Source organism: Carassius carassius, chromosome 7 (assembly GCF_963082965.1).
Source record: "Carassius carassius chromosome 7, fCarCar2.1, whole genome shotgun sequence".
NCBI classification, from domain to species: domain Eukaryota; kingdom Metazoa; phylum Chordata; class Actinopteri; order Cypriniformes; family Cyprinidae; genus Carassius; species Carassius carassius.
In genome coordinates this window covers 26691295-26714211 of record NC_081761.1, presented here as the reverse complement: position 1 = coordinate 26714211, position 22917 = coordinate 26691295, and the positions used below count along the sequence as shown (strand labels likewise).

At 37.4% G+C, this 22917-nt stretch overlaps 4 protein-coding genes across 7 annotated transcripts; 1 reads left to right on the top strand and 3 right to left on the bottom strand.

Annotated features, from left to right (window-relative positions):
* Positions 1-1708: 1708 nt before the first annotated feature.
* On the bottom strand, positions 1709-7829 carry LOC132143801 (leucine-rich repeat LGI family member 2-like). Of its 3 annotated transcripts, none has more exons than XM_059554341.1 (8): positions 7741-7829; positions 4963-5034; positions 4733-4804; positions 4518-4589; positions 3846-3917; positions 3524-3693; positions 3192-3356; positions 1709-3107 (listed from the first exon to the last, which is right to left on the bottom strand). In XM_059554341.1, exons 2-8 carry the CDS (start codon positions 4992-4994, stop codon positions 2290-2292), a joined length of 1401 nt encoding a protein of 466 aa, XP_059410324.1. In that variant the 5' UTR covers positions 4995-5034; positions 7741-7829; the 3' UTR covers positions 1709-2289. The 3 variants fall into 3 exon arrangements, with proteins under 3 accessions (XP_059410324.1, XP_059410323.1, XP_059410322.1); XM_059554340.1 differs by lacking the exon at positions 7741-7829 and adding an exon at positions 7442-7529; XM_059554339.1 differs by lacking the exon at positions 7741-7829 and adding an exon at positions 5223-6918.
* On the top strand, positions 7513-11082 carry LOC132143802 (cyclin-dependent kinase 2-associated protein 2-like). The gene is made up of 4 exons (XM_059554343.1): positions 7513-7644; positions 8082-8173; positions 10044-10164; positions 10762-11082. Exons 1-4 carry the CDS (start codon positions 7590-7592, stop codon positions 10827-10829), a joined length of 336 nt encoding a protein of 111 aa, XP_059410326.1. The 5' UTR covers positions 7513-7589; the 3' UTR covers positions 10830-11082.
* A 732-nt stretch (positions 11083-11814) lies between these two features.
* On the bottom strand, positions 11815-17723 carry aip (aryl hydrocarbon receptor interacting protein). Of its 2 annotated transcripts, XM_059553261.1 has the most exons (7): positions 17573-17720; positions 16831-17013; positions 16097-16285; positions 15424-15600; positions 12588-12729; positions 12044-12276; positions 11815-11942 (listed from the first exon to the last, which is right to left on the bottom strand). In XM_059553261.1, the coding sequence occupies exons 1-7, from the start codon at positions 17669-17671 to the stop codon at positions 11937-11939; spliced, it is 1029 nt and encodes a 342-aa protein (XP_059409244.1). In that variant the 5' UTR covers positions 17672-17720; the 3' UTR covers positions 11815-11936. The 2 variants fall into 2 exon arrangements, with proteins under 2 accessions (XP_059409244.1, XP_059409245.1); XM_059553262.1 differs by lacking the exon at positions 16831-17013 and having other exon boundaries at positions 17573-17723.
* A 3236-nt stretch (positions 17724-20959) lies between these two features.
* On the bottom strand, positions 20960-22128 carry sod3b (superoxide dismutase 3, extracellular b). Its single transcript, XM_059553260.1, has 2 exons — positions 21993-22128; positions 20960-21684 (listed from the first exon to the last, which is right to left on the bottom strand). Exon 2 carries the CDS (start codon positions 21670-21672, stop codon positions 21073-21075), a length of 600 nt encoding a protein of 199 aa, XP_059409243.1. The 5' UTR covers positions 21673-21684; positions 21993-22128; the 3' UTR covers positions 20960-21072.
* Between the last annotated feature and the right edge of the window lie 789 nt (positions 22129-22917).

The following is a 22917-nucleotide window of genomic DNA, read 5'->3' as shown; positions in this document are numbered from 1 at the left end:
TAGCAATAAGAGGCCAGAAAAGTTAAAAGTACATATAAGGTACAGCTGGAGGACCAATTTGCAACTTATTAGGTCAATTGGCAACATGGTTGGGTATAAAAAGAGCCTCTCAGAGTGGCAGTGTCTCTCAGAAGTCAAGATGGGCAGAAGATCACCAATTCCCCCAATGCTGCGGTGAACAATAGTGGAGCAATATCAGAAAGGTGTTTCTCAGAGAAAAATTGCAAAGAGTTTGAAGTTATCATCATCTACAGTGCATAATATCATCCAAAGATTCAGAGCATCTGGAACGATCTCTGTGCATAAGGGTCAAGACCGGAAAACCATACTGGATGCCAGTGATCTTCAGGACCTTAGACGTCACTGCATCACATACAGGAATGCTACTGTAATGGAAATCACAACATGATGTTTTAGTAACAAGGTTCGGGAGGAGCGCGTCAGATACTTATAATAATAATTAATTCCTTCCATTTATATAGCGCTTTTCTAGGCACTCAAAGCGCTTTACATAGTCAGGGGGTATCTCCTCATCCCCCACAAGTGTGCAGCATCCACCCGGATGATGCAACAGCGGCCATAGTGCGCCAGAACGCCCACCACACACCAGCTTACTGGTGGAGAGGAGACAGAGTGATGAAACCAATCAGCAGATATGGGGATTGTAAGGAGGCCATGATGATCAGAGGCCAATGGGAGAATTTGGCCAGGATGCTGAGGTCCCACCTCTACTCTTTTCGAAAGACATCCTGGGATATTTACTGACCACGAAGGGTCAGGACCTCGGTTTAACATCTCATCCGAAGGATGGTGCTTGTTGACAGTATAGTGTCCCCATCACTACACTGGGGCGCTAGGACCCACACAGACCTCAGGGTGAGCACCCCCTGCTGGCCTCACTAGCTCCTCTTCCAGCAGCAACCTACAGTAGTTATCCCAGGAGGTCTCCCATCCAGGTACTGACCAGGCTCAGCCCTGCTTAGCTTCAGTGGGCAACCGGTCTTGGGCATCAGGGTGATATGCTATCCAGGGTGATAGCCTAATCAACACCGGTGGACCACAATCAAGTAATCAATACCATAGTATAAATACTGCTGACTTTACTCTATCCACTGACGGTTTATCAGCATCCCTCCTCCACCCCATCTCCTCACTTCGAGTTTACTTTACAACTAGACGGGGAAGGGGGGTACTTTAGGTTCGGGCCATTCACCAGCTCGGAGCCCTTCCCCGGACAGCACGCCAAATATGAAGCGCAGGCGTTTTCACTGGGCCAAGGCTCATTAAAAATGGACTGTGGAAAACTGTTCTGTGGTCAGACGAATCAAAATTTTAAGTTCTTTTTGGAAAACTGAGACACCATATCATCCGGACTAAAGAGGACAAGGACAACCCAAGTTATTATCAGCGCTCAGTTCAGAATCCTGCATCTCTGATGGCATGGGGTTGCATGAGTGCGTGTGGCATGGGCAGCTTACACATCTAGAAAGGTACCATCAATGCTGAAAGGTATATCCAAGTTCTAGAACAACATATGCTCCCATCCAGACATCATCTCTTTCAGGGAAGACCTTGCATTTTCCAACATGACAATGCCAGACCACATACTGCATCAATTACAACATCATGACTGCGCAGAAGAAGGATCCGGGTACTGAAATGTGTGTGTGTGAGTGTGTGTGTGTGTGTAAATAAAAACAAACAAACATGAATAGAAGATGCTGTTTTATTTATTATCAATAATATATTTTCAAATGTGCATCCAGTACTATCCTCAGCCAGCTACCGTAATAAAGGATCATCCTCTGTTAAAAAATAAATAAATAAATAATTTAATAATTACATTTCTAAAGCTTTCATTCATCAAAGGCAATAACACTGAGGGTCTCTACTGAATAATATCACTTCTCAGCACCAACAAACATGCTTGCATATAGTCAAACCAGCTCATTAGGATGAATAAGCTTGAAGCTGACAAGTGCACGCTCTTTTGGATTGAAGCCGGAGCACCTTTGGTGAACCTCATATATCACAAAGAAATGATTTCAAAGGGCCCTGATATAATCAAACAGTCAGGTATTTTCAAGGTCTGAATAAATAAAGCAACAGAGCATTATTTATTTAAACCTTTATAGAAAATGTTGCATAAATAGCTTTTGCAAGACAGAAGGTAGGCATTTGTTGAAGAATCATTACATTCATAAATATTATAGTTACTTGCATACATATATTGAAGAATAGAGTTTTATCTTAGCAATTACACAGATGCAATGAATAACAGCATATGCCTCATTTGCTATAATCCACCGAAATATGTTCAAACACCTTGGTTTTGCCTTTGAAGCTGGTGGCCAGCACAAAATCACGCTGGTCTGTGGACAGTGCTGTGAATGAGCGTGGCCACTGAACATACACATCCCTGAACTTGATAAATTTCTGGTTTTCCTCATCCCACTTGAAGATCTGGGAGAAAGAATAATCACTGCTCAGAATCAAATAGTGCTGCTCTTTGAACTTGATGGGCTGTAATACTGTGGCGCCACGTGAAGGCAAGCCCTGTACTTCTTCAAAGTGTTTGCCCGTCCACTTCATGACTTTTGAGTCACCGATGTAGCAGGCAAGCGCAAGGTAGGGAACATCATTAATCCTAAAGGCCTTCACACTGACAATATCGTCCATATTTGCTATCTCATCATGGAGAACAAACTTCTGGGTGCTCTTGTTCCATTGGTAGATAACAGGAACCTGGGAACGGCTCACGAGTATGAGGACAGATTTGCCATCTAAATCAAAAAACTCTGCATCGGTATCACGAAACCATTCATGAAGGAACTGGTACGGGTAGAAACCAGTTTCATTCCACTTAAACAGAGTAGTCATTCCAGCTTTGGAACTGTCCACAATTAGGAAGAACCAGTCATCTCCAATCTGGAAGACTTCAATGTCATTCGGCTTGGACACATTAAGCATTTCAACTGCCTGAAATTTGGTGAACTTATTCTGTGCTTGGTCATATTTGTAGACCAGGGAGCCATCGAAGAGTTGGGAAACAATGACAAATGCCTGTTCGTTGATAAGAACAGAACGGCATCCAACAACAGACCGACCTGAAATATATTTATAAAAATGAAATCATCATCTATATACACTTTCATTTTTATGACATATGAGAAATGATTATGGAGTCAAACCTGTGATGTTATCAAAAGGCCTGAATTTAGTCTCAATGTGATCCCATTCCATGATTATGCAGCTGTCTGAATTTGGAACTGCCATAGCGACATATATATCATCTTTGTGAAAGAAGATATCTGCTGACATTGATTGAGTATTCACTATTTGGTGTTCAACAAAATCTGATGGGAAAAAGAACCAGACATGGAAGCACATTCATTCATTGTCAATAAACAAGTGTAAACAAATCATACTTTTTTATTCACACCTTTTCACTCCATTTATCAAGACAACCAATGCAAATTTAAACATAAAATTGGACATATCTAAGCAACAGAAATTTAGTTACCTGTGGAGACACACTTGCTGTGTTTTTCTGGGACATCCTTTAACAATACGCCCTTCATGCCAGATGGACTGGCACAATAAACATCAGAGATGGTGGCATTGGATCGTTTCAACCACAGCATCAGCCACATGGACTCACAGTCGCAATGGAACATGTTCCCACGCAGATCTCTGTTTATTAGACATTAAATAATAAAAACCCTCTAAATAAACTAAATCATATGTGACTGCAATATTTGTGTTTCCCAGCTATTTAGCATAAGTGGTTGTCTTGCATTTTGATTACATGTACACATTTGTAAACAGTGAACTAAAAAACTCACAGTTCAATCAAAGAGCGTAGATCAGAAAAAAGACCCCTGGGCAGTGTTTTTAAATTGTTGTTCGCTAATGATCTGCAAAAACAGAGAGGAAATTAATCAATACAAATGAACAGAAGACTTTACGCAAATGTAATGTACATACATATATTAGATTTCCATATGATAAATATATTGACATATGAAGTAAAAAGATGAAACCTATTAGAAATTGGAACATTTGGACATATATATCCTAAAACCTGTCAATACATCTTGTGAATATATAAGTGAATATAAATAATAAAAAATAGAAATGTATTTTCGCATGTGTTTTATCCATGTGTTGTGAAGGATTTGCACCGCGTTTCGTTATATGCATGTGTTGTGAAGGATTTGCAGCACTTGTGTTGTCAAACTGATGAAGATGTTTTTTTTATTTCCTGGTGTTTTTTTCAATTTGCATGTGTTTTCTTAAATTGCAGTGCGTTGAGCTCTCTCGGCCACCGTACTTTACAGTGTACCTTATAATACAATTCAAGACGACACCAATACATCACATAATGTACTGACTATCTGACACAAAATATTAAACAAAAACATATACCACTCAGCCTACTAAAGTAAATGATGCATACCAGAAATCTGTCTAAATAAATACAACCTAGATTTGCTCTCTGTATGTCATATACTTACAGATGTGTAACACCCCGAAGTCCTCTGAAGGCATATTTGTTTATCTCTTCAATCTTGTTACCTTCAATAAATCTGATTGAAGAAATAAAATAAGACAAAATAGCTATAAAAAGTACTTCAATCAATAACTCTGCAGGCATTCAGATAAAGTGGTCCAGGCATCCAACATTTTTTATAATTTATTTAAATCAATATAAAGCTGTACAAATACTTACAAATACTCAATATGAGGAAGCCCTGAGAATGCATCCTCTTTGATTTCAGAAAATGAATTAGAACTAAGGAGCCTAAGAAGAGAAAAGATGCCAGAAATACGTCAGAAAATTCTAAAACTTAAATATGACCAGCATAATAAAGAGTGCCTTGGATTCAAAGTGTTAATGTTTTATAATGCAGATAAACAGGTACATTTATATTAAAAAAGGGGGATGCAGCAGTCACTTACAGTAACTGCAGTGAAGGCATGAGCGAGAACATAGACTCCTTGATTTCTGTGAAACTGCAATTGACAATACTCCTAAAAAATAAATTAAATAAATTAACAAATAGCCTACGCCACTTCTTTCATTTATTGACTTGTACCAAACACTACGATGCACGTTCAGTTTCGAAACACGAATACAGGCTATAACCCACTATGTTTAATACAATTATAAACATTTTCGCAAATAAATTGTTAGGCGAACATAAGAACATCGCACTTACAGAGAGTTGATGTCACTCGGTATGGTCCGCGGTATGAGAGACGAACCGACGCAAATGATTGAATCTGTCGTACAAGTGCATCCTGAAGGACATTTGAATACTCGCTTTGATCGGGACAGTTGAAATGAACAAACGACCAGTAAAGTTACCAAAATACACTTTCGGATGGAAGATAGTTTATCGTTTGAAAGATCCATGGCTTTGAAGCAGAGTCGAAAGCAAACGCTCCCCTGTCCCGAGCAGCAGCTAAGTGAAATGCAGCATGAAGGACTGACTTCAGAATCAGCAGCTCTGATGCAGTCACTGCTTTATGCTGTCCCATTAGAGGAGGCACCACGACTCCACAAAAATCTCAAAGTAGCCATGTAACTGACAGATCATACCACTTCTTGTTTGTTTTTGTACTTGCCTTAAAATGCTTTTACATATATTCTAATTATATTGTTTTATCAGACCTTTCTGTCTTCCTCTTTACCATTAACTGAAATAAGTTAAATGTCATATCAGCAAAATTGTTGTAATTCTTCTTTTTATGTAGAGCGAGTATGAAAATGCACAAATTATCTTGGCTATGAAAACAAGTGTCAATGTGGAAAATGTGGTTGGTGTGACGCAGCAGTTCTTTAAATGAATGGCTTCTGTGTCTTGTAGCCAATTGACTAAAGTACTTTGCATTTACTGTAGGCCTAAATTACTATTAATATGAGCTCAAGCTGTCTGTTTCTCTACAGATTACTAGATTATGCTGTATAAATTACAACAATTTCTCTGGCAACACTAATAAGCTATAGGCCTATATGACTGCAAATAATGTACTGAACAGTACGCATAGCATTAATCATTTAGAAGCAGATCTGATTTCAGCATGTAAGTGCTTTCTGTCTATATGTGACTGGGGGAGGTGCTTAAATTGATGACGGTGAAATAACCTCCACTCCTACAATCTGTCACATTTAGGCTACTGAAGTACATATGCATAAGTGATTTCAAGTGGTTTTCCTGCAGACCAAACTCCCAATGCATTAACAGAAAACAAATTACCATTACAGACTTCAAATAAATTCATAGGTACCTATTTGCTGCATTAAAAAGGGCAAATCAAAACAGACCACCTCATCAGAAATGCTCATCAAAAACTCCACGTCATCAGAAAAATTAAGGGAAGTCTAAAACCAGTCAGCAGTTTAGTATCTATTTAAACTGCCATTGTGAAGATTTTTCTGTCAGTTTGGCACAGAAAGGACTCATAGGTACTGATCTCCCTTCGGCACATCTAATGCACCAATAAAAAGATTACAATGGATCCATCTCACCCAGTGCGTAAAAGAAGCCTGAAATCGCCAACAGCTAAAACATCCAGATTAAAAAAACACTTTACTTTAAACAGCTTTCAGAGTGTTCAGTAAACATCTATATTTTAAGTTATTTTTTTATGTAGCTTTCACATTCGATTGTTGAATATACATTATATTTTAGATCTCACCAGTAGTGATTACTTGCAGATTTTTCGGTTTTGACTTATCCATTTTATTCTCTATATTATTATATGCCATTCTATAAAAAAAAAAAAACTAAATAAATAAATATTAAGATGATCCACTTTACATATGCTTTCCCAACTCACTGTTGTCCACTCTCTCCAAACACCTCAACAAGAAAATTCCAGAATGGAATCTTCATTGTGGAAGAGAGAGGGCAAAGGCGCGTGCCTGATGACGCAGTCACTCTTTTTGCCGAGTATCATGGGAAAATAACATAGCAGGCTAGCACGCGCAGGAAGAGAGGAGAAAAGCCGCTGACACCTCCGTGCAACGAAACTATTCCCGTACGTTATACCTCGGTAACCTCCTCGAACAAGTGTAAACCGGCTACCAGAAACCGTATTTAAGTGCTCAGCGTATCGCGAAGTGTTCACGGTTGTTGTTTGTTTGATTTGTCGGCTTGTTGGATATTTAGCGCGTGTCGCTGTCGAGCGAGTTCGCGGAAGAAGAGGTGGGTAGTTAAATTTACCTTTCATAAACCACTACAACCATCCTCCACTCTTTAATACACCAAATATATTTCGTATTTATATAAAACGACTCCTTGTTTTGCCCTAGCTGAAAATAAAGAAAAAGTCAGTCAATTCCAGGGGGTTTAAATGGAGAAGGCACGGTCTGAAGCCGGTTAAGTTTAGAGGACCGTCTTTTCTGCCCGCTAGCCTTTCTCATGTCTCTCACCTCTTAAACGTTTATGTATATCTACTCTTTGTGTTCACATTAAGCCATCGTCGTTCCTGCTTCAGATACTAAAGCCCATCGAGGTTACATTCAGAAGATAAGCAGAAAGTTTCCATCAGGCGAGGTTACAGTCGACGGCGGTGTAAATATGAGTTACAAGCCGATCGCCCCCGCACCCACCGGCTCCAACCACACGCCACCAGGTGAGTTTCGTTATGTTCTCGGTTCATTCACTTCTTTTTATGCATTCATATTTTCTCCATTTGAGGTATTTTTGTGCATCATCTTTTCAAACGCACCGTTTTAATCCTGGAGAAAGGGGTCAGAGAACTTACTGTAAAAGAGGTCAGAGACACGGATAAAGGGGGAGGAGTCAAAGGAGCCATCTGTCTCGCTCATTACATTAATGTTGTACATTGTTCTGCTAACAGCACCCTATCGCGATTACGTTCAAAAGCTAACCGTTTTCTTACTCATTTGTGAGTGTGCCATGCCATCACATCAGTGCATCTAATATTGGCTGTATTTGACATCACTTCCTTTCATATTAACACTGGGTGGCGAGATATCATTGGTTGAGTTTGGCCTTTTGACATTTGCTTGATTTGTGATTGGTCTTCCTCTTGCTCTTTGGTTTTAGGATCATGTGGCTCATCTCCATCACTGGCCTCCTCTTCTAACTTTAGACCAGCATTTAGTGACTTTGGTCCACCATCAATGGGCTTTGTACAAGTAAGTTCATTTTCTGATAACAGTGGGCTTTTAGATAAATTTGCAGAATTTAAATTAGGATAAGTGCCCTAAGGGTCTGTTTTATTTGTAATAAATACACTACTGGTTAAAAGTTTGAAATTGTCTTTAAGTAGTTTCTAATGCTTACCAATGATGCATACATTTAATAAAAATACAGGAACATACAATAAAAATGCTGATATGTTGAAATATTACATTCAAATTAATTTTATTATTATTAATTAAAAATTTACTTATTCTTGTGATGGCAAGGCTGAATTTTATGTTATCTCATTATGCTCTATCGCAGGGGTCGGAAACCTTTTGGCGTGATGTGCCATTTTAAATTTTTATGGTTAACCACTGTGCCCCCCCCCCCCCAATGCAATCTGTACACATTTTTAAATGATACGATAAAAAAAATAGGCATATTTGATTTTCATGCAAATACTTTCTGAGGCTCGTAATGAACACCACTGTGTGTGTGTGTGTGACAAGGCCACTGCATTAAAACAGTTCAGTTTAATCACCATTGTATATTAATGTGCTGCTTTAATTGATGCATGCGCACACACACCACTGGCTAAGATCTGTGCAAAAAGTAACATTCAGAAGCTCATAAACTTGTTGTCAGCGCTGCCACATGACTTTTTTTAATTGATACTGAATCACTACTTTATATTTCTCAGCAATGAGGGGGATTAAAATCACTGTTTAAGTAACTAAACTCAGCTTCATAGATGCAGACAATTTACACATCTCTCCCTCTCGCAAAATGGCCATATTTGCAATTTTTTTTTTTTTTTGAGTAGTTTGCATCACTGGATATTTCTATCGTAAAACGTATAGTTAAAAGTTGACTTATTAAATGATTTGGTCTTTTAAACTGATACTTTGTGCTCTGCTTCTATAAACTGTAAACCCTGCCTACTTTGATTTGATTGGCCACTATATATATATATATATATATATATATATATATATATATATATATATATATATATATATATATATATAAAATTAGTCGTACCGTGACATAAGATTTTGGTCATATCACCCACCCCTAATTTAATTGATCAAAAGTGACAGAAAACGTATGTAACATTATAAATGTTGTTACTATCTCACGTAAATGCTGTTTGTTTTAACTTTGTATATCAGAGAATCCTGATTTTGTTTTCACCAGAATATTAAGCAACAAAAACACTAATATTCAGAACCATTTTTATCAATAGAGCATCAATAATTTATAAAAAATTTACCACCAAATCAGCATATTAAAAAGATTTCTGACGGATCAGAAGGCGTAATGACAGCTGAAAATTAGATTTTAAAATATATTCAAATAGTTAACGTTATTTTAAATTATAATAATAAAAAATGTAACTTTGCAATTTTTATGAAATAAATGCAGCCTTGGTGACTACAAAAACATGTATAAAAATTTTAATTATTTAAAATTTTGACCGGTAGTGTGCATATGTATAGATTTATTTTATTATATATATATATATATATATATATATATCCACCTTATTCTGGCACAGCCAATTGTAAACTTTATGGGTCTTGCTTCATGTCTTTTTAGCTGTACAACACCGCTCGTTTTGCTGCTTGATACTGCAGATTGGTGTGTCTTACCATATTATTTTAATGTATTATCTTAATTATGAACACACTGGTTTGTAGTGCAAACAGTTTTACCAATTACTGCGCGCTATAATACTTCTCGTTATTTTCCTATATCAAATAATGAACCAGAGGTTTCGCCCATAGACTTACTTCTGTTGAAGAATAAATAATAAGGAATAAGTGGATACACCTCATAAAGAGGATTTATATTACTCTGACATTTCTTGTTTTTTTGTAGCCTGTTAAAGTTTCCCAGGGATCTACCTATAGTGAGCTGCTCTCCGTCATTGAAGAGATGAGCCGTGAAATTCGTCCTACCTATGCTGGCAGCAAAAGTGCCATGGAGAGGCTGAAGAGAGGTACTCCAAACCCTTTGGCATAAAGTGTGTGCAGCACATTTGTAACAGACTGTAACATTTAGTCCCCTGGAGTAATGTGAGCCTAAGGGTAGTTGTGATAGTTTTCTGCATTTTCAGATCTGTTTGAGTTTAGACGGGCAATGTTTCTTTCATCAGCACAAAGACTTTCTTACTAAGCTACCTTTACAGGTCAGGTTGTGGCGCTTGCCACTGAATTAAAATTAATATAGAAAAAGTAAAGTGTTCAGAATTCCAGTAGCCATTAATTCCAGTGCAAGTAAGCCACTTATTTGTACTATAGATAATTTCTTTAAATTATATTGATTAATTATTGAAGTTGTAAGTTGTAACTTGTAATGTCTGATATGTAATGCTTATTTTAGTGTCAATTTATTGTGTACATCCAAAGACAGTATTTTACAATTGGTGCTACCTGGTCCATTAGTCCATTAGTGCTACCTGGTCCATGGCCTGTCAATCAACAAAACTACTTACAGTAGTCATTTTGCACATTTGTATGTTAGCACTTAAGTCTTGTTATTTGGATAAATGTTTACTTGTCTGAAATGGCTGATTTGTGTTTCTGTCTTTTATCAGGTATCATCCACGCACGTGCTCTTGTCAGGGAGTGTCTAGCAGAGACAGAGCGAAGTGCTCGCACATAACATCCACACACACGCACACACTTTCCCTCTGGTACTTGCCTCCCCATTGTTCTATTTCTCATAAACATGCTCCTTCTCTTTGCCAAGCTATTTACAACACCACATCTTTCTATCTTTCTTATTGACCTTTGTCCATCATTCATAGCTATCTCCCCGATGTGCACCTCATGTAGTGATAAGTCCATCAGCATAGAAATTTTTTAAGCCCAATTTTTGCAATTCTGTATTTAAATAAAAAAACAAAACAAACAAATTGTCAGATTTTCAGTTCCACTGAATGCATGAATTGCTTTTGCAAATGGGGGGTAAGTGATTTTCAAATAACTTTTATTTTGATTCAGTCACAACATATGCAGAATAGTTGCAACAACACCTGTTTAAAAAGCATTTTGAAAATAGCAATTGATTTGTAGTGACATAGATACAACTGACAATTCCATTAATTATCAACACAATGTGAATGAATATGGTTTCAGTGATACTTTTACATGTGCCATTACCAGTGTTATCATTGTTCCTTCTAATTTCCTTTATCTTTCAATATAAAAAATGTAGTATACATATGAAGCCAATGAGGGTAATAGCAATAAAAAACTTATAAACATGATAAATACAAAATATCAGCACAAAAATTGAGGGAAAGGGGGATATAGTCAAAGAAATCCTATTTATCCAGACTAACATTTTATCTTCAGATAGTCTTTCAAGTTTGGTTCGTTCAGACTGGCCTTGTTAAAAAGCACTGAACTTAAGAAACAGGGTTCAATCTGTGACTGTTTCTATCAGATATATCCAAAGACTGAATACACAAGGTAACAAGGCAGTAACCCGCTATTTACCCCATTTCTGGTTCACAGGAGATAAATGACGGGGATTACTCCAGGGATAAATGGATGAATTCAAGTGCATTTAAAGCTATGCCCTCCTCAATGGTGTATCAATCAATTTGAAACATATGGAACTAATTAACTAACTAACACTAATGAAACATGAGGAGGGGATAAACAATATGAACTTGTGAGGAATTAAGTTATAGTGCATGTGCTCCAACTTGACAGTGGCCTTACTGCATCCTTCTAAATGTAAAATTGGTCTTTCATCTTTGTTTCAGCCCTAAAAAGAGAGGAAAACAGTACATTACTTAACTGAGCAGCTTTAGTTTATCAATATTCACTCATTTAGATACTGTTTTTGAGACAGAAGACTGAACTAACCGTGGAAGTTGTAGCAGAGGCTTTGCTGCTGTAGTTGAAAAGGTTTTTGTAGCATCCCTTCTCCTCTTTCTGTTTATCCCGAATGCGATCCTCCATTACCCTCAACTCCTTTGCAACTGAGGTTTCAAGTGATGGGTCTAGTTCAATAACTTTGGCAAAGTCAGCTCTTGTCTGTGCTTCGTTCCATACCATTGCATGAGCTTTCCCTCGTTTGAAATATGCCTTCACATTATCTGTGAGAAAGAAAAAGAATGAGTATGGGCACCTATAATACAAATGATAAATGTTACTCATGGTGGGAGCACGCTCATACAAAGTCTTTTTTTAAAAACAGTGTAGTCTTATTTTTTGATAGCTTGTTTGTAAGGAACGTGATCATAGTGCAGCTTTTCATTTACCTAAAAATACTGTAGAAGTTAAAATAGGCTTCTTTGATATGCCTAGATGTAATTACAGCTAGACTTGTAATCAATGAACAAAGTGGGTTGTTGTAAAGAATTTAGGCTTGGGGGTATGTGGGTGTTGTAATTGTTTTGATATATACCATTGTACTTGTTGATGATAGAAGAGCAGTGGTCCAAAACCTCATAGTACTGGCCCAAAAGATGCTTGCACTGGCAATAGTTGAGGAGGAGAGGGGTGATCATGAGATCTAGTTTGATCCAATGGTCATCACCCGGACGCTCCTATAAACGGAGAGTATGTTTATAGTAAAATTACCAACCCTGAGGAATATAATAATATACTTTCGGCCTGGGCTGCACAAAAATGGTCAAACTGATAATTATTATTATGAGCACAAATGTCAGCTCATATACAGTATTTATTTTACCCCATGTAGTATCCTGCTTTTTATACACATTAACTATGATGAAAACTCACAAAATCTTAAAAAGTTAAATATTAATATTATAATTATTTCGCTATTAAACAACCTTGAATTGTAGCACAGAGGTAGTAAATGCATGTACCCAGCTAAGAGCATTGCAAACAACATATGCAAGATTCATATTTGGATTTATTATTTTGTCAAAGTTTGCTCTCAAATTTAGTCACAGCAAATAGCTCAAGCGGCCTTGTAGAGGAATGCAGACTGGCTATATGACACTTTCATTTGAGCAGAATATTTCAATGGAGACTGCTTAACTCCAACATACATGTTTGTCTGTGTTTTCAGATCATTAGTGCTCTTTTTCAGGCCAGAGAGAGCATGTGCACATGGTTGCCACTTTAGGAGGAAAATGGTATCTATTTATTAGAAAAGGTCTGATTGGGGCATCTGACCTCTAATCATTTGGCAACCCCAAGTATGAACTTTGCACTGATTTGTAACTGGACTTTAAAGTGGACTTACAACTATTTTCTTTTTGTTTCAGTTGTGATGGTTTCTTAGTCCACATTACATTAAACGTGCAGTATGGAATTTTTGGCCACCAGGGGTCACTCAATCAAAATAATAACATGAGACGTACTTTGATGTCGGGAAAGAGCGTAGGCTCATGGGAGTTGTTGTTCATTGGAACACGCGCTCTGTCGCTCCCCACATTCCTCACTCATTTTAACTGAGGCCGGCGACACACTGGATGCGTGGCGCAAGCGTAGGTTAGAGCTTGCAGACTGCCTGCGTGAGACGCGTGTCTCAGGCCCGGCTCGAGCCGCGCGGAAAACGTGTGCATGCTAGAAATAGAACCGACGCCTATTTTTCACGCGACACGCACGCGTGTTGGAAGCGTTTCCAGGCAAAATATAATAGGAAAATATGTTTATATGTAATTTTGTACACAAATACATATTAATTCATGACATTTTGATGTTTGAAAGTCTATAGGTTGACATAAATTCAGATACAAATGTAATTTAAAAAATAAATAAATAATTATCGATTTTCAAATATTGCACCTGTCAAACATAGTCTATTTTGCCGTCAATACTGTTGACGGTGTCCTTTATCAGTTGGCTTTATATTTATGTTCAACATGAAGTATAGATATTGTTGTCATGAAGACAAGAGCCTGGACTGTCGGCGGTCTCCCTCTATGTCACCTACAGTAGCAGCAGCGCGTGTGTCACCGGCCTTAGTATTTTGACAATCACGTATTTTCGAACGGAGAGATATATGAATTATCAGACCCCTATCAAATCAATATTCCATCTAGCTAGTAATAATATATGTTAAAAAAAACACGGTTGCCTTTCGTTAATAATTATAATTAGACTACGTTTATACTATGATATCGAACAAGATAGTGAACTGCATTTGAAGCTACTTTATCCAGCTAGATATAGAACACATGTAGATTTACATTATACTCTACATGAGAGCTAGTCCGCCTGCGTTTTACACAAGACATCATCGTTTCACAAAATATACGGATAGATATAGTTAGCTGAATGGATGCATACCTGTTATTAGAATGCAAGCATCTCTCTGTAGTTTCAGCTGGTCACGAAGCTCTCTCTATCTTGGAAATGCAACTCTAATATTTACCCGTGTCTCGTTTTTTCTTCGTCCCAAAACCTTCTCAGGTCATTTATTTCACTCGTACGTTTGCGCTTCACAGAACGTGCAGGCAAAGCATAATCATGATCCATAACTAAGTTATTGATTGAGGTATAAATACGAATATAAACAATATAAATATAAAATATAATAGTCTCGATCAAGGCTAGCTACTACTTTTTCTTCTTCGTCTCGTCTTTGCTTCTGTTCTCCTTTGTATTTGGCGGTTCCGCAGGAAGTTAGATAAGCTAGAGGGGTCAAAGTTTATATGACGCCATAGACGGGCGCCAAAACGGAAATAAAGAAACGTGCCGTGTCTTCTAATTAAACTATAATTTTCTCCGGATTTGAAAGTTTGTGGAAACTGTCGGGATAATGTAAGTACACAACAAAAAAATATATGTAACATAGATATAGTGATATCTGCTATTTTTAAAGCAGAAAAATTACATATTGCGCCTTTAACACTGGAATTTTAGCCAAACAATGTGAAAAAAATAATTTGATATTAGAGGTAATAATAACAATGATTATTCTATATTAAAATGTTAAGACAGGAATATACTACTATTGTAATTGCACTGTAAAAATTCATATTTCATATTAAGTATATTAATTACTTAACCATTGCAAAATCATGGTGCTTGCGTCTTATTTTCTCACTTGTAAGCATTAAAAGCAGAACGCATGCTTATTTTGGCAGAAAACTCCAGGGTTACTTCCAAGTTTCTGGGACGGCAGGTTTACAAATACTTCATTCCAAACCTAGTGAACTTTTGTAAATAGCTGTCGACAAAACATTAGAATTTATGCAACTGTAAAAAAGTGAACCTGGCGCACACTGCGTCTAGGTAATTAAGGAGAGACTTTTAAGGCTAACCTTCATCTGTAGGTTCTTCAGACAAGCTATGGCACTGTAGTACTTCTCAGAAGCTGCTGAAATATCTCCACTCTTGAAGAGTGTGTTTCCCTCCTCATGGATCTGTGGTATGACCTGCAGTTTCTCCTCATCTGTCATTGCCCATATTTCCATTTGGAAGGATCCAGGGGGCAAGATCTTAGGAAGAAGAGAATCAGAATCATGAATCAGCTTTGTTAAAAACATCAAGCGGGAATTACCCACAGCTACTTTGAAATTTAGTATATTTGTTGTCAAATTAGTAGAAATGCATATAATAGTTTATTTAAAGGGATAGTGATATTAATTAATTTCTTTCAGTCATTGAGCACAATCTATTTTGAAGAATTCTGCTAACCAAACAGCTGACGGTAACCACTGACTTCCATAGTATGGAAATACAATTATGGAACTCAATGGCTACCAACATTCTTCAAGATAGCTCAAGCAGAAAAATGAAACTCATACAGGTTTGGAACAAGTAGAGGGTGCGCAAACGATGACAGAATGTTTCATTTTTGTGTGAATTATCCCTTTAACACCTTAAAATGCACATATAACAGACAGGAATTTTATTTATGATGCTGTTCGTGCAGTTATTGGAGCTCTCGTAAAACTCCACAACCAAAAATTAGATTAAGCTACTGTTTCTCACCTCTAGCATTTCCAGAGTAAAAACTAGAGGCTGAGGATTGGCCTGCAACTTATCCAGATCAGGGTGACCCATAGAATGATGCGAGTGAACCTGAGCTATTCCACAGCAGTGTCTCTGTCCTTCCAGTGGGTCTTTTCCACGGCTGATGTTGCGTAGTGACAGAGAAACCAGAGGGTAGAGAGCTGTGTGCTATTACAGTAGGGAAAACAATAAGTACTGAGCCAAAATAATATCAGAAAGAATAGAACAATAATTTGATCATATTTGACCCTGGACCACAAAACGAGTCATAAGTAGCATAGGTATATTTGTAGCTATATCCAAAAATACATTGTATGGGTCAAATGTTTTTTCTTTCATGCCAAAAATCATTATGATATGAAGTAAAGATCATGTTGCATGAAGATATTTTGTAAATTTCCTACTGGAAATATATCAAAACTTCATTTATGATCAATAAAATGCATTGCTAAGAACTTCATTTGGACAACTTTAAAGGCAATTTTCTCAGTATTTTTGTTTTTTTGCACCCTCAGATTCCAGATTTTCAAATAGCTGCATATCAGCCAAATATTGTCCTAACCTACCAAACCATTCATCAATGGATAGCTGATTTATTCCGTTTTTATATGATGTATTAAAAAAATTGACCATTATGACTGGTTTTGTGGTGCAGGGTCACATATATGTAATACTACAAATATGAAGATGTGTACATATTAGAAGGCAGAAACCTTAACATCACAGGTGAACTCAGCCACTTCCCCCTCTGTCATAGTGGTGACCACCTGCTCCCACACAGGAAGCTTGAACTTCTTCCCCAGTATGAGCTCCATAGGTTTACTGTGACCTCCCATTGTCCTGGAGTCATCCAACACAGTGCCATCACAGAGGCTTGTGCGGTAATGAAATTTCACCTTTCAAGAGAGAAAAATACAAAAAATAATTTGGTTATTTATTATAAATAATTTAACGTATACCTGTGGTATTTGTTGCATTATGACATTTAGTTTGATTGAAATTCTCTACATTTTGATAAATGCATGCGAGTGAGATTAGGTTCCTTTTAATCATAAAAAAAAGAATCGAAAACAACAGTGAGGAATCGATTATTGGAGTCGATTCCATTCAATTCCAGGACCAGAAATTGGAATCGTTATCGATTCCAAAAATTGTGGAATCGAACAGCCCTACTGTAGCATCAAGAATCCCTCCCGAAGCTTAGCTACCGGCTAAATCTGAATGCCTAGCGTCTCTGTGTAGAAAAAAAAAACACGACACACACCAGTTGAAATATTTTTTTAATATTGCGATATATGCATAACGCATTAACCTGAACGCCTTTGGGCTATCTTCATCCGAAATCAAGCCCATGTAATAAGTCAAAACTGGCGACTCCAGCTCAGAATTCGACACATTAAATCATAATCTTGTGACATTTCATTACTATAAAATGTATCCTGCACGTTACCCTACCTTTGTTCCATTGGGAAACGTTGAAAGTTCTCCTTTTCCGGGAGATATGACTTTTTTCTGAACGCCATCAGCTCTGAGCTTCTTGTCTATTTCCTCCATTCTTCTGGAGGATGTAGGAGAGTGTCGCTCCGCTGCGTCTAGATGGCGCTGCAGCGGCGGTTACAGTAAACACTGCACTGCCGCTGCTTCTTCTTTACTTTCTATGGCTGTTTGTCATACAACTATGATGCATTACATCCACTTGCTGGTATGGAGTGCGGGTTAAAGGGTTAGTTCACCCAAAAATCTAAATTATGTCATTAAAGGGATAGTTCACCCAAAAATCTAAATTATGTAATTAATAACTCATGTCGTTCCAAACCAGTAAGATCTCCATTTATCTTCGGAACACAGTTTAAGATATTTTAGATTTAGTCCGAGAACTCTCAGTCCCTCCATTGAAGCTGTGTGTACGGTACAGACCCCTTAATCACCTACGTCACTGTGACGTCACCGCTCTAGCTGGAGGCAAAACATAAAGCAGAACTCATAGCAGGTGCGCTAAAAGTTTGAGGTTTTGACTTTAAAATGTCTTCTTGTTGTGGTTTTGGCTGCCAGAATAGAAGGAACAGCACTTTTGTTTCAAAACTAAAGTTTTACCAGATCCCGGCAGACATTCCTTCACAGAAATCAAGAAGACAATTGTGGTTGAATGCAATACAGCGTACAGACTGGACGGAGATGATCATAAATAATGATCGTGTTTGCAGTGCACACTTCATATCAGGAAAAATAATCTATGCATATGAACTGGTGTGTTGGTTTTATCTAGTAAATCAACAAGTTTCTGTTTTACAGGTGAAAAGTCGCCAACCTTCAGCGCACTAGCTAGTTTAAATGTTAAACAAACATACAGCGATAGATGTGTGTGCCATCCTTTGAATGGTCTCTTAAAATAATACACATTGCTAATCATAGTTAGCCCAGTGATAGGTTACATTAGAAATAAGCCTTGACAAAATTCCCCAAACCACCCAAAAGTAATTCATATGGCCATATGGCATACGGGTCAGGTAGCCTGCTTCCATCCACGAGAGTTATTTTACAAAAATAGCTGTCACGGTCCCACAGAGTCAGTGACTGTACATATTCGGACAGTTCCGAACCTTCTTTTGCATCCATGTTTAATAAATCTCTCCTAAAACGTGCTAGCTTACGCTTGTCAACATTGCGTCCGCGCCTCTTTTTGCCTCCAGCTAAGCCCGGAGATGTTGCAAACTTTTAAGGGGTCTATACTGTCCATGTTCCAAAGATAAACGGAGGTCTTACGGGTTTGGAACAGAGATTTTTTCATCTTTTCTGTGACTTTTTTTTTTTTTCACTAAATCGTTTTGGTCTTATCTTTTATTCCACTGCCTTTTCGATCAGAAATAGTTTTGCAAGTCTATGTCTATTACAGTACATATCATAAATAGAGGGATGCGGAAACACTGGAATTCAACAGTAAGCTTTAGGAAAAGTTTACTTTTATTAAACTACTGTAAAATAAATCTTTTGGAAAATGGAAGAGACACACCACAACTCTAAACTCAGTTGTGTATTTCAGACAATGTCATAAACTGACACTCAGCAACATCATTTTTTATTTTGCGTTTACTTCATGTATTTGTTTTATGTTCAGTGTCAATTTTCGATTGTTAATGTATTCAGCTAATAACTGTTGTTAGAGCACTATCATTTCTTCTACAATTTCATGTATCAATTTAAAAAGTACCTTTTTTTAAATGGATTTTAAAGTAAAATTCTAATACATGCTACAAGACATAAGACCATACAAGATACAATATTATAACACCAGGCAGAAACAAACAATATTAATCAATAATATACAAATACATTATTATGCATATTTATGTTAATGATATAAATATACTAATATTAAATGAAAAAAAAAACATGCTATTATAAAGGTTATTTATAAAATCATGAATATTTTCTAATTCTTTTCACAGAGTTTGCAAGGATGACGGGAAGCATGGCCACTATATGCCAGTTTTTTTAATATCTGTGCCCTGAGATAAAAGCAAAAATCAACTTTATTATTTTGTCATATCTTGACTTGGAAACATCCTGTAACAACTTGTCATCTATATGTACAAAAAGCTTCCAAAATTTTCATAATTTTTAATATAAAATTCTTAAAGTATTTTTAGCTCAGTACCGTAAACCATTCATGGTGCAGATTCATGCCCAAATCAAGGTGTTCTGTTGGCTCATGCTGCAGGCAAGAGTAGATCAATTGGCAGCACTCTGTGCAGAAAGAAAGGAGAGACAACTGATTATTACTTTTAACTTCATACCTTCATTATTCTAAACTGTATTACTAGACATGGCTGAAAACAGAAAAAAGTCATGTTATGATTATCTTACCTATTGACAAGCCAGCTATGAACCAACAGGAAACATGCCTCATAGTAGTGAGAACAAGAGCACTCCCAGTGAATATACTGTCGCTGGCTCACCATGTTACTTGCCCTCTGATATAAATTCAGGTGGACAGTACATGTGTGTGCCTGTAAGAAGTACAGATTTTGTGCTATGAGCATTAATTTTGACGCCCATTAGCATGATACAAGAGTGATTCCTATGGCTTCAACACATACCCATGAATGTAGTATAGGGTGCACTTTGCAGGGGGTCACCACACCCAAAATCAATAAATTCAACTTCTGGGGCGTCCTTGTTGTTCAAAGGGTTTTACTTTTTGATGTCCTGGTGCAGCACTCCACAATGGCAGCTCATGTAAGCGACTTGAGTTGCCTGCCGCATGACAACCTGAGCCAGGTCCTCATCAATTCTGCCTTTACGGTGCTGCACAAAATCCAGAATCATGATGTAGTATTCACCCAGAGCCTTCCAGTCCAGCAGCTGGATTATCTGGGGAACTTTGGGGCCTTCATCTGCGAGGATTAAAAGAGTGACCTCCAGTGGGATAAATGGAATTTTTAGGAACTGAAATTCAACATGGTTGTATAATACAATAAAATAATAATATTAATTATCATGTACTTATGTGTATTCATTTATTTAATGACAAGCCATTGTAGAGAAAAAAATTAATTGATTCTTATTTAGTTAAATATCATGTTCATAGATGTAAAAAGGCACCAAACTTTGTACAGTCTAAGTATCCATGTTTAAAGCACTGGAGTAAGAAACATCAAGTCAATCAATCAAACAAACAATCCATATTTTGACTGTAAACATGCATAGCTTCCAGCCTTTAATGTAAGGATTTTGAATCTGTTTATAGATTAGATAAGCTGAAGATATTTGAATGAAGACACATTTGAAAAGCCAGTTTATTCACTTTAATTGTTATTTAAAACAATAAAAATAAAAAGATAAAAATAACCAGAGATTTTGAGCATTGTTAATCTATAATTCCATTTAAAAGCATCAGTTATTCAGCTGATAAATACTCAAAAGGAAAAAAAAAATGTATATGTAATTTGTATATGCTAATTTTGGGGGTTTGCCAGTCCAATAACACAGCATGCCAATCGCCCTCCAGCGTTGCCATTCAGCAAGCTTCCCACGTTCCCACCTCTGCCTAGATCATCCTCTCCTTCATGAATCACAACAGACCGGCCAAGAATTGAGAGTCTCCCAAAGAGTGTTGCACTGAAGTTCATTGATTGACGAATCTTCCCATTAACAGGAACAAAGTTCCCAAAGTCCCCTGGATGTTGTGGATGGTTCACACCGAGGGGATTGTAATGCCCACCTGTAGATCCACAGCCTTTGCTTAAGTCTCCGTACTCATGAATGTGCATTGCTCTGGGCTGCTGGCTGTAGACAGGGAAACCATACAGTCTGAAAGTCACGCTCAGCTTTTCCTTTGGACCAGACTGTTGGAAAAAAACATGACCGTACACACAGGGCATTTCAGGTTTCAACTGAGTGTTAGGGCGCATTCTACACACCGCCCGAATGGAATTACTGCTCACTGGTGGGGAAACTGGATTTGAAGCATATACCAAACCTGAGCGTGACCCACAGAAGTGCACATAGCAACTGAACAAGAATGCTAGAAGTGGTAAAATGTAGAAGGATTTCATTTCTTCTTTTCCCTGTGGCAAAACAAAACAGTTTAATCAGAAAAGCATAAAGTCAAGGCAAATATTACCCTTTAAGTCAATATGCATTCAACGCCAACACCCCCATGTGGGTTTATTTAGACATTACATCCACAAGTGTTTACAAAAACGTAAATATATCCGATTCCGAGACAACGCCAGCCAGAAGCCTCGCATTGCTAATAACAAAAAAACAAAAAAAACTTTTTTTTTTTTTTTTTTTTTTTACAAATTTACAAAAATGAAATTTTTGGATTATCTACAGTTGAATTTTGGTAATAAATTATATAGACCTAGCCTACCTCCAGTTTTACGTCACTGTTTTTAAAAAGCTCTTTTTATAACAAACGTGTTGCTCGGTCGGTGGTCCTTCCCGTGTGACACATTTTAGGTTGTTGTTTTATACTTGCATAACACAGGGGCGTAAAGATGTCCAATTTTGTCAATTATAGTGCTTGCAAGTACAGATCCAATTTCATGCCTGCCCACAAAGCTGCACAGAAATCGTGTTTTGTGGAATACAGTCTGATAACATTGGTAAGCTTAGATGCAGAATAATGTATTTTACCCCGTCTGGTTTGTCCTCCGTAAGTTTTAGCAGTCAAAAAGATAGCTACAAAAAAGTAGCCTACTTTAACTATTATAATTAACAACAAAAATCCTCAACATAACCTTTTTTTAAATCATTGTTTCTTATGATAAGAACAAACGAGTAATGAGGTATTTAAGATAGTGTCGTCGACTTTTTTGTTGTTCATTTCGGTCAGCTCGCGTGGCGTGTCATCGTGACGTATCACGTGGTTCATTTTATATGACTCGTTCAGTCTTCACTTCAGGACCAAGTGTTTCAGTATACTACAATACACGTCCATCACCATATACTGTATGTCTTTATGGTGGTATATCACACTCTTCTGCAAAGAATCCATTGAGAAACATATAAAGCAATGAAATCACAATGTCACCGTCGTGCAAACAGACCGCTGCTTTCAGCTGTATATATTTCCTGTGCCGAGCAGTTTAGAAGTGCGCATGCCTGAAAACTTGTATCCTAAGCTACGCACGGGGAACCTCGTTTCACCATCATTGCTTGGGGGAAAGTCCCCGGACTCTGGGCAGAGATGTCCTGCATGCAGCGCAGAGCGGTGGTTTGCGTAGCGTGTAAATGCTAAGACGTCTTCTCTGACAGAGCATAACGCTTGCAATCCAGATTTGTCAATGAAATAG